Here is a 12,282-nt window from a genome sequence, read left to right on the forward strand (position 1 = left end):
CCACACCAAAGCTACTTGATGTGATTGTACAGCTCAATGTCTGGACATCTGGTAATCCTCTGTGCCACCAGGCTGAGGCAGCCCCTAATTGACAGGATATCACGGGAGAGTTATGACTGTGTACAGAAGGAGGAGAGGCCAATGGCTGCTTTTCTGGAACAGCTGAGGGTGATAAGACAAGCACAGTGTTGTCCCTCTCTTGTGGTATGAGTGTGCACACCCACAGGTATACACACTTATTTTCCTACTATTGTGGGCACCCACTACCAAAAGTGCTGCCATCCTCTGTCAGGTTGATACCTAAGACAGCCTTCTTGGGAGTCTGGTTGTTAGGACAGGAATCCTTCTTTCATTGGTTTTTCCTACCAAAGTGATGAGAAACCCTTCCTTGATAGAATGCTTCTGCTTTCCTCCCAACTAGATCTTGAGAGGAAAGGGAGCAGTCATTCAAGCTATTGTTTTAATGTCTACTCTTCAGTGAGCTTATGTTTCTTTGTAAAGATCCCAAATCTAGGGAAAAATGAATCTACTTCCCTCTCCCTTCAAACTAAAATCTTAGCATTTTCCAGGTTAATAGAAGTGTCATATACTCTAAGCAGAATTGTTTAGAATTTTATTTTATTGTTTTTTTTACATTTATTTATTTTTTGATAGATAGAGAGAGACAGAGCACAAGTGGGGGAGGGGCAGAGAGAGAAGGCGACACAATCCAAAGCAGCCTCCAGGCTCTGAGCTGTCAGCACAGAGCCCAATGCGGGGCTCGAACTCACAAACAGCAAGATTATGACCTGAGCCAAAGTCGGATGCTTAACTGACTGAGCCACCCAGGCACCCCTGGAATTTAAACTTCTTAATGTTCTTTCAATAGATAGGCTCCCCATGCTTAAAAAAATATATCACTGATTTTGAGAAATGGAAAAAAAAGATCATAAGATACCAGGAAAAAGCCATAAACAACCCACTTAACCTTGTCTAAGATTGTTTTCTATTTGATATCTCATACTATCTACATCCTACTGAAGTAAAAGGATTTATAAACTAATATAATGGATATATTAGGCAAGATTAATATTTGGTACTATAGAGGAAAGACAGGAGCAATAAAACATTTTAATTATACTAAGAAGCTCGAAAGTTACTAATGATCATTTTGTATTTGTTTAACTCCATTTATTTAATGAAACCTAAATAAATTATTGAAATGTTTGCAATTCCAAAAATGCAGCAATCCATTAGAGGAAGGGATTGAACTTTTAACTTCTTAAAACAAATTATGCCACTCCTCCCCTGTGGCCCTTACTTCCCTCAGCTGTAAAATAATGGGGAAGATGTTACTGGTGTAAAACTTTGTACTCCATTCTGACACAGTTCAAAATATTATTATATTTCTTTTTAGGTAAGTTGAAAAAAATTAATATTGGGCATTCCAGTTCTATTCTTATAAACTTGTTCCATGAAAATGTATCTGATGTCTTTACCTCAATGTATTCACACACTGGGAATAAAAACATTTCACATGGAATTGCTGTGATGCCATGCTAATGGTACAAGTCACATGAGTGAAATCATGTTAAAATGGAGCACAATAATAATAATATCTAAAATATACTGAGCACATTATATATGGTAGACTCAAAGTTCTTAGAATAATGTCTGGCATATAGTAAGAGTTCAACAAATCTTTAGCTATTCTCAGCTTGCTTAATCTTTACCACAACCTATGAGGTACGTACTATTACCATAGTAATCAACATTTATGCATAAATTGAGTAATGGCAAGGTCAAGCATGTTATCCAAGATCATAAGCCAAGAAAGGCCACAATCAAACAACAGCAATGTAGTTCCCAGAAACAATCTCTCAGTAACTCTGTATATTATCTGTATATTATTATATTATTATCTATATATTATCTCTGTATATTATCTCTCTCTGTGGAAAAGTTATGAAGGAACCTTCATCTTCACTACTTGTGACCATTTTACAAAAAATATGTTGGAGTGATCATCCCCTAAACTAACCAACCACCCCACTAAGTAAAAAAGCATATAAAGAAATAAAGTGCAACAGTTTTCAAGGGTTGCATGTTAAATCTTTTAAAACAAGATATAGGAACCAGGCTAGAGCTATTATTTCCACTTTTTCCAGATAAAAATACTTAGTTAAAGGATTCTTAGTAATTTTATTAAGACTGCTTTATAACTAAGTCTTCTGACTCTAAGTGTCATGATTTGACAACAACCTATGCTGCCCCATCACATATGTTATCACTTCTATTTGGATCTGTTACTATTTGAGAAACTGACTCTGAATATAAATTAATATGTTACCTATTTTTACACAAGGTAGCACCTTGTCATTATTACACACCATATATACTTAAACTTTTTCACATCCAGAAAACATATATCCAAGTTGCAATCTATGTGTTATTTAATGTGAACAAGGAAAACTGAAATAAGCATACATCTTTACCGGCTTCCTGAGATATGTATTTTCAAAATATGAAATTTCATCATCAAGCATACTAATTTAAAATATAGCAGTTGGATATCATTGAGCACTTATAAATATGGTGGCAAAAAAGACTGTAAATAATCTTATGAATTCAACAAAAGTAAAAATATAAGATCTCATTGTGATTGTATTTCAAAAGTGTATATTCTCATATTTCACATATAAATTACCTAATTAGTTCTTTTAAAATAGTTTTACTTTTCATTTAGAGTGGTGAGTAGCCAGAAAGTCAAAATTTTAGGGAAAAAATGAATGAAATCTATATATATTCTAATCTTTCCAAATATAATCTTTATAGTTTCAGAACAGGGTGAAAATAGGGAGGTAACCAAATGAATCAGATTCCCCCAGAATAGCATACGAAGTTTTAAACATGAAGCCTATTATAATATTGTTAAATTGTTGAACATTAAAGTTACTGGGCAATTTATGGGCAAGACAAATTATTTCACAAAGAGACACTTGCCTAGACATAATAAGGGCACCTGTCCTCTCCTCACACCCCACCCCCATTTTGTAAAGAAAACCAAAAGACACAAAAACTAGATTAGCAGTCGAAAGGTTAGTAGACATAATCACATTAAAGGATACTTACACCTTAAAAAGAGACAGAGAGATGCACAAATCAAAGTGTGGTGAAAGAGCACCGCGTTTGTAGGGCTTCATCAGAAGAGAATTTCACTTACTTGATTTTAGCTTAGTTCTTTCTTTCTTTCTCTCTTTCTTTCCTTCTTTCCTTCCTCTTTTTTTTTTTTTTTTCATTTAAATTCTAAATTTTGCAGGTCATTAAAAGGGTCTGATTTTCTTTCTTTCCCTTCCTGGGCCTTTCCTGAGGGACCCGGTTGGTTAAACCCAGGGCTAATTGAGACTCTCCTGTTTCAGTACCGAGGACAGAAATTGTTTGGTCTCCAGGGCAAAGCTACTCTCTGACTAAGGCCAGATGTCTACTTCTCCGACAAGGCAAGAAAAATAAAAGATACCTGCCTCGCCAGCCACCTGTTTAAAAGTCCCCTCTCCTGTCGAACGCATCAGCAACTTCTTAAGAGGAGACACTGAGCAACTCCAAGTCGCACACCGCCCTTACAAGTCACAAGGAGAGAGCCGCGAGGAAGTGCGAAAGCAGGTCAGTTTATAAGCACCCCTCCAAAAGAGACCCGCGGTTCCAGTCCAGGCGCTCAGCGAGAGCTAGAGCGTTCTACAAAGCGCAGATGACTTCGGGGATTAGGAAAAAACACCCCCAAAGACAAAACCGGCGGCCGGGGCCTTTCTCTCGCCCCACTAGGGAACCGCCTTCCTTCTCCCACTGACAGCGTGGAATAAAGGAGGGGAGCCGAGCGCAGAGGGAGCCAAGGGGGAGGAAGGGGTGGGGTGGGGGGCATCTGCAGCGTTTTAAGGCCGAGGAAAGAACATTTTCTCACCACTCAGGCTGTTGCTGGACCTCAGGCTCCTTCCACAGAGACACTGCAGCATATGCACTCCTTTCTTCAAAGAAAGCTCAAGAATCTTCATGGAGAGGCGCGCGTGTGGGGTTCGTCAACTCCCCGCCCACCTCCGCTAATTGTCCAACCAAAAGGCCGCCTGTCTCCGGCAGCCGGGTCCGGAGTCCATGGTGCGCGCGTCCCAGGTGGACGGGGAGCTGGGGCTCTGGTCAGGAGCGCGGCGGGCGCCGCGGCCGGGCTGGGAGGGAGGAGGCAGTGCCGCTCCGCTGGGGGCAGCCCGGGGTGGGGGGGGGCGGGGGACGGGCGGCTCGGCCACACCCCAGTAAGCTCGAGCTTGATACTTTGGGACTTCCCGAAGGAAGCTGCTGGGCTGCGGGAGGGAGGGAGGGTGAGTGAACGGGCCACGCGGGGGGACGTCACGGTGGCTCCGTGGCCCTTCCAGGGGCCGGCGCCCGGAGGCACGAGGACGGGGTCCCGCGTCGGCCCTGGCCCTCTGGGTCTGGCGGTGAGCCTGGGGCGCCCGCCCGCCTCAGTACCCCAGCAGTGCCGGGCTGCGGGGCGCCGAGAGGGTCTCCGCGGGGCCCGGCCGAGCTAGCCCGGAAGGCAGCGCTCCCGCGGGCTGCGCTCCTGCCGATGGTGACTCCAGCGTGGGAATCCGGCGGAAGGGAAGCGCCCGCAGGAAGGGCTGGACCCTGGAGGCTGCGGGAGCGTCAGAAGCGACTCCAGGGAACTGGCGGGGGGAGGGGGGGGCGGCGCTGGGGAGGTGGGGATGTGGAATAAAGAAAGCTCTTGGGTGCGAGCCATGAGAGCGCAAGTGTGCCTAGGCGCAGCGCGGATGTGGGAGTCTGGACACCTGGATTTTCTGATCCGGGCTCTGTGACCTTGGGTAAGTCACATACCACCCTAGGCGCAGAGTGGGGAAGAGGGTGTGGAATAGAGAACTGGCAACTTCATGATGTCTCCTTGGCCTCCAGTCTTCTGAAAAAGCTCTAGCACAGGTGAGTGGGGAGGCAAGTGCTGCGAGGGCGAGGGAAGTGACTGGGTGGGTAGAGGAAGGCCAAAAGGAAGGCAAGGCCACAGGTGCAGACTGGGAGGCAGATGAGGCGGGAAATTTGAAAACAACAGCACTTCGCTTTGGTGCGATATTCTGGTAGGTTGACTCGGCGAACTGACGCCAAAGATGACCAGTGAGCTTCCCTGTGGGTCTACAGGTCTCGATTTTTTTTCATCAGCCACCCCTTTGGCTTTGTTTATTCTCAGAGGCCCTCAGTGCCCCTTTGGAAGTCTTGTGAGTGAAGCATACAAAGAATGTTGGCTATGGGACCAGACTCCACCCTATCTGGAACCTCAGGGCAAGAAGAGACCTGAGAGGACACAGCAATACAGTGAGCAGTTCAGGTGCTGGAGACAGGCAGCCTATGTTCAAATTCCTACTCTAGCTGTGTGACCTTGAACAAATCACTCAACCTCTCTGTGCCTCAGTTTCCTTATCAATAAGAGAGTTGATAAATAGCATTTACCTTATATACCTTATAGATAATAATAGCATCTATCTTGTTGAAGATTTTAAAAAAACTTGATATAAAGTGTCATAATAGTGTTAGCAATTATTACTTAGCCCCTCACCTGTAGGTTTTTTGGTGGCTTTCACTTTCCAAGGATCACCAGTGTCTATACCAATATTAGCATTTCTGCTTGAAAGGTTCAGATAATAGAGAACAACCAACTCCCCAGATAGTTCATTGCACAAAACCTGTTAGAAGATTTACCCTGACATCGAACCAAAAACATACATTTTCTTTCTATCCATTGTTCCAAAGCCACTGGCTGGTTACCTCTTCCCTGCAAAGGAGTAAGAATGGTTTTCATCACCCCTTTCTTCTTTCTTTTCTCTAGGCTAAACCTAATTTACAGTTCCTGTGATGTTCCCTAAAGGTTGAAGCTTAAGGTTGAAGTTCCCTGGAGAAATACTCATTCAAAAGCCTCTTCCTTTTTCCTCTCAAAGATGATGGATGAAAGCCAGGACATCTGGAGGGCCTTTTGAGCTAATAGCCACTGCTGGCTCCACATTCTCTAAACTCATTTCATAATAGAGCTCTAGCAAGGTCATTTGGGGCGGTTCCAAAACTTAAGAGGATACATCCAGGCCTTCCTTCTAGTCACCTGTTAGCCGCATTGTTCAGTGGGATCACCAAAGCTCTGTGGGCTCCGAGAAGATCTTGCTAAAGCCACAGCATTGTTATCACCGGGGAAGATCTAAAGCCCCAGGCAACCTGGGCCATGGCCTTTGTCTTTCCAGTCTCTTCGGGAATTAGTGAGTAACTTGGCCCATCTGGGGATTCTGCCCATAGAAATTCCCCATGGAGGGAGAGGCAATTAACAAAAGGAAAACATCTAAAAATATCCCTTCATGCCGCACACGCAGAGGCAGAGAGTTTTCCCGTAGAGCTCTCCTGCTCTGGAACCCAATGCTGAGAGCTGTTTCTTTACTTTGAGGGAAATGCTATTCCTTGAAATGTAGTAACGGTTTAGCATAAGCCTCAAGGAACTTGAGCAGAGTGAGCAGGTCCATGTGTGATTTTAGAAGGCACCTGACCTCTGGAGCACCAATTTCCTTATTTATGAGACTCTCTCCCTTCCAGGCAAGGCTGTTGCAAGGATTCAGTGAGGGGAAATGTGACAGTGCTTTAGATATTCTATCATCTTTGCAAGAAGAGGCTCTATCACCACTGGGTGATCACCACCAAGGGTTCTAGGTGCTCCTTAATGGTCACACTAAGTGGCTCTTCTATTTGATGATATGAAGAGTTTACTTGTGAATCTTCCCTCTCCTCAAGAGAATTGCAAACTCTTAGAAGGCAAGGCAGGAAAGCGAACTCCATTACAGTTCGTATTCAAATGGCCTGCTGCTGTCTAGTTTAAATGACAGTGGTTCTTGTGGTCAAGTGTATTCATCGCAAAGAAAAGGGATCATCACAGTATTTGAAAAAACAAACCTGGGATCACATTTATAGATTTTTGTTGTTGTTGTTATGGAACTCTCAGATGAGTTCAGATTAAACCAAAGAGAGCACATAACATTTTAATACAAAATATTTTCCTAGTATATATTATGGACTTTTGATCAAAGTAAGTACAAAAGGGAATGGATCACTGGAGCTTTATTACTTAGACTTAGGGGTTTTTTTTTGTTTGTTTATTTGTTTTTTAAATAAAGATTCCTCCCCTTATCTGGTCTTTGATTTACATGTTTGTTAAAGTAACTCCTAAGGTGACATCAGGTTCAAGTTAGGCACATATTTTAGTCTTCCTAAAAGTACCTTGGGCAGTACTTAAGGAGAACTCATTTCTGCATGTACCATAACACCCAAAAACAGGACAAAACAAAAACAAAGAGGAGTAGCCATGAGCACAATGGATGGTACGAAAGTGGCACATTTTAGTTTCAGAAAAACTTCCACATTCTCTATGTATTATTATTATGTAAGCCAAAATCAAATTTTTTACTTGCAATCATATTTTTTATTTTAAATTCAAGATATATTACTACATAATGACCAAATTTTAAATTATGTTATCTGCTTCTAATTAAGATTTTTAAAGTTAGGCATTCTCTCTATTTTCTTATTGACTTTGGGCCAGCTCTGGCAAGTGACTCACTAGTGTGGTTTCAAAATGAAATAATTTATCACTTTCTGAGAAGGACTGGGAAATCTGGTATATAATGATAGGTGAACTTGTTTAAATTCTTAGTATCTAAATTTTTCCTTTCTATAGTTATTTACTCATAGTTTGTAGGAATTCATATTTGTGGGAGTTCTGAGATTTTTGAGTGGTCATTTATCTGAGATATTTTTTGTTCATATTAAATAGGAATCTATTGACTCTTGGCATCAGCTGTGCAATTAATCAGTATATTTATCTGCTTGGAAGACTACACTGAGTTAGTAATAACATATTCAGAATTTTGCCAGGCCCCAAAAGTTTTAATGAGTATATTAATGGCAAAACGTCTATTGAACGGAAAGCAACTTTATTTTCACAGAGAAGCCAAACCAACACAGAAACTTAAAGATAAAGACCAGTATGATAGCTAACATAGTACTTTTGGTCTTTGTTACATGTACAGTCCATTGACTACCAGGCCTGTATCTCACGTCTTAGAAATACCTTCAAGTCCAATTTTGATAGGCAATTACCACACATTAAATGTTTGCATTCCCCCCAAATTCATATTTTGAAATCCTAACCCCAAAAAATTGGGAAGTGGAGGCTTTGGGAGGCTTTACCTTCATGAATAAGATTAGTGCCCTTATAAAAATGCTGTGGGGAGCTCTCTCTCCCCTTTGACCATGTGAGGACACAGTGACAAGACAGCCACATATGCACTAGGATGTGGGTCCTCACCCGACACCAGATATACTGGTGGCCCTGATCTTGGAATTCCCAGCCTCCAGAACTGTGAGAAATAAATGTTCATCATTTAAGCCACCCAGTATATGGTATTTTCTTGGTAGAATCAACCTTATTACATAACGTGGCAAAAACAGTCACTAGCAGCTAGCTTACTTTATTACTGACATGCATGGCCCAAATATGTTTAACTATAGTAAAATCTTGGATTCCGAGGAACTTGTTCTGCGAGTGTTCTGCAAGATGAGCAAACATTTATAATAAATTCTAACTTGATAAATGAGCAATGTCTTGTTATGCAAATAATACACGATGCCAAACATCATGTGATCACAACTGAGCCAATCGTTCTTGAAATTAGCTTCGATATATGAGTGCTTTGGACTACAAGCATGTTTCGGGAACAAATTATGCTCACAAACCAAGGTTTTACTGTATTTTTAAAAGATGACATACATCGGGGTTTTTATTTTTGTTATTTTCTTCCTCTTGTTCTTTTTTGTTTGCTGTTGTTCTTCTCCAAAATTTAATTTTGAAATAAATTTAGACTTCTAGAAAAGTTGTAAGATTATAGAGTTCATGTATACTCTTCACCTAACTTCTTCTAATGTTAATAACTCACATAACCAGTGTACAATTATCACAGCTGAAAATTCACACCGGTACCATGCTATTACATAAACTGCAAACTTTTCTGAAATTTTACTAGTTTCCCCCCACCCCATCCTCCAAGATCCAACTAAGATCCACCTTGCATTTAGTTGTGTCTTCTTAGTCTCCTTCCATTTATGACAGTCTCTCAGGACTTTTTGCCTTTCAGGACTTTGACACTTATATTAATATTAGTCAAATATTTTTGTGGAATTTCTTTCAATTTGGCTTTGTCTGATACTTCTTAATGATTAGTATAAGGTTATTCATTTTGGCATGAAGGTCACATTAGCTATGTTCTTTCCTTCTCAATTCATCATTATCAGGGGCTACATGATATCAACTAGTGATACAATATGAATCACTTGGTTAAGGTAGTGTCTGCTAAGTTTCTACGCTATAAAGCTACTTTTTAAATTTTTTTTTTTTTTTTTAGAGGCACAAGTCATCAATTGTAGGAATTTGACTTGACTTCAGCTTTTTTTTTTTTTAATTTTTTTTTCAACGTTTATTTATTTTTGGGACAGAGAGAGACAGAGCATGAACGGGGGAGGGGCAGAGAGAGAGGGAGACACAGAATCGGAAACAGGCTCCAGGCTCTGAGCCATCAGCCCAGAGCCTGACGCGGGGCTCGAACTCACGGACCGCGAGATCGTGACCTGGCTGAAGTCGGACGCTTAACCGACTGCGCCACCCAGGCGCCCCTTAAATTTTTTATAGTTGATAAATCTCTTGAGAAGAAACTTTGAGGCTATGTTAGTACCCTGTTTCTCCTCAAACTTTCATCCATTGATTTGGTGGATCTTGCTTATAGCAATTATCATTGCACTGTGTAATTGCATAGCATTACACAGTGACTTTGTATTTTCCTCATTCCTTCTATACAAGTGGGAGTTCTTCTGTGAGATCTATACCTCCTCCTCTTCTTATTTGTTTATTCAATTATTTATTTATATCAGTATGGCCTCATGGATATTAATTCTATGGATCATAATTCAATACTATCATTATTTTGTGGCTCAAATTGTCCCAGCTTTAGCTATTGGGAGGTCCTTCTGGTTGGCTCCTACATCTTTTTACTGAGGAATTCCTTAATTTTCTGGCACCACAAGATGTTCCAGGTTTATTTTTTATTTTTCCTGCCCCAGCTCAGGAATCAACTAATTCTCTAATAAGCCCTAGTTCTTTTTATTGGAAAATAGTGTTTAGAAACCAAAATCCAGGTGCTAAGTGTGCTCATTGTTACTGGGATGTTCATTGCTCCTAGGCTCTCTTGGTGGAGAGAGCCAGGAAATATATGTATGTACAAACTCATACATCATATTTGTTGAAATATCTATTTCTCTCTATAAATGGGTAGAAATATCTATATGTGGATATATTTATATGTAGATGCATCTATATGTAGATATATAATAGGTAGATATCTACAGATAGGTGTAGAGATAGAGACAGGATAGAAATAGAGATAAAGATAGCAATCACTAAACTTATAATTCCAACCAAACACAAGTTTTGTTTTACTCTTTGCCTCTTCCTTATTTGCAACTTCTTTATCTGACAGTGAAAGACCTTTTATTATTTATAACATATTCACTTATTTATTCAAATCTGGAATACACTTAAAGTAGTTACAGAATTCCTAACCAATACTCCTGTGAGAAATGGATTCATCACTGAAGTACTGTATTTATGCACAGTTGTTTTTGTCTTTAGCCTTACAATATCCAGTCAAAATATTATTTCCCAAAATGACATAGGTTAGTTCTTTTCTTCGCCATCCTTTTCAGTATGGGTTAGTCAATCATTTGTAATCCAGTTAGGTTCATTTGTCATCATTTGTGTTCTATGCTGGCTGATCTTAATTATTTAATCAAAATTAACTAATTATTTCTTTCTCATTTGAGTATGTAAAACATTGGTATGGTTCTAAGAGTCAAAAATTTACAAAAAATGCATGATCCCATAAATGTCACTGTCTCATCCCTCCTGTTCTCACTTCCCCTTCTTTCCACTCCTTTCTCATCCATTCCCTATAGGTAACTGGCTCCTTTGATTTCCGGTTTATCTTTTCTACGCTTCCTTTGCACAACTGAGTAGATTCTTCCCTGTATAGTGAACTTCAAGTTAGTTCCGATATTTTGCTATTATCAACAATACTGCAATAAACACTTGCATATTTTCATATTGTCAGCAGGTAGATTCTTGCAACAATGTGATTTTTTTTTCTTTGGTTTTTATTTACATTCCATTTAGTTAATATACAGTGTAATATTATTAGTTTCAGGTGTATAATTTAGTGGTTCCATACTTACATACATCACCCAGTGCTCATCACAAGTGCACTCCATAATCCCCATCATCCATTTAACCCATCCTCCCACCCACTTCCCTACTGGTAACCATCTGTTTATCCTCTATAGTTAAGTCTTTTTCTCAGTTTTCCTCTTTTTTTCCCCCATGACCATTTCTTTGAAACAGTATGATTCTTAGAAACGGGAATGCTGAGTCAAAAAATAAGTGTATACTAGTTTTGTTAGGTATTGACAAGTTTCCTTCAAAAGTCTTGCATGAATTTGGATTCTTACCAGCAATATATGAGAATGCCTATTTTCCCACAGCCTCACCAACAGAATGTATTGTCCTCCTTTTTTATTTTTGTCAGTTTTTTTGAAATGTTGTCTTCATCTGCATATCTCTAATTATAAGGACATTTGAACATTATTTTCATTTAAAAGCTTATATTTTTGCAAGAAATTGCTGCTCCTGTTATTTGCTAATTTTTCTATTGGAAAAAAACTCCACTTTTAAAAGACCGATATTTACCACCAGGGAGGGAACCAAAATAAAACTATATTAAATTAATTTTTTTTTAAATGTTGAGGTAGGGGTTCAAAACAAGGTCATTGTCACTGGGAAAACAGTGTAAAGTTTCCAAATAACATTTAACCCATTCACTCATCCACCCACCCTCCCAAGTATTTAGAAACTAAAATTAACTCCTTTCCCTAAAAAGCTAGTCAAGGAAGAGAGATATGTAAACTATAAGTGTACTGGTAATACTGCAGAGTTCAGTAAAGTTACAAAGAATGGGTAAATTCATCTGTCTTTTGAGGGTAAGAAGCAAGCACTCAGTAAAAGCTTCATATACTTTAAGAAACTTGAGCTGAAGGGAAGGAGATAACTCTCACTGAAATATACAACGTCCAGTGCTTAATAAATGCTACTACTTTACTTTCTAGCCACACTTAATAGGTACTGCC

At 39.9% G+C, this 12,282-nt stretch overlaps 1 protein-coding gene and 1 pseudogene across 2 annotated transcripts in view; one reads left to right on the plus strand and one right to left on the minus strand.

Moving 5' to 3' along the window:
* The window catches only part of FGF12 (fibroblast growth factor 12), a 564,772-nt gene that overhangs the window by 371,716 nt on the left and 180,774 nt on the right, over positions 1 to 12,282 (minus strand). The window contains exon 1 of one of the 2 annotated variants that reach the window (XM_086675006.1): positions 3,935 to 4,081. The exons of the other annotated variant lie outside the window; for it this stretch is intronic. Within the exon in view, the coding sequence (XP_086531132.1) occupies positions 3,935 to 4,025 (91 nt within the window). The 5' untranslated portion in view covers positions 4,026 to 4,081. Of the gene's footprint in view, positions 1 to 3,934; positions 4,082 to 12,282 lie in introns of those variants that run through there. 2 annotated transcript variants of the gene reach the window in all.
* On the plus strand, positions 4,046 to 7,108 carry LOC147577362 (uncharacterized; annotated as a pseudogene).

This window comes from Puma concolor, chromosome C2, assembly GCF_028749965.1.
Source record: "Puma concolor isolate L17-30 chromosome C2, mPumCon1.1.hap2, whole genome shotgun sequence".
Lineage (NCBI taxonomy): Eukaryota > Metazoa > Chordata > Mammalia > Carnivora > Felidae > Puma > Puma concolor.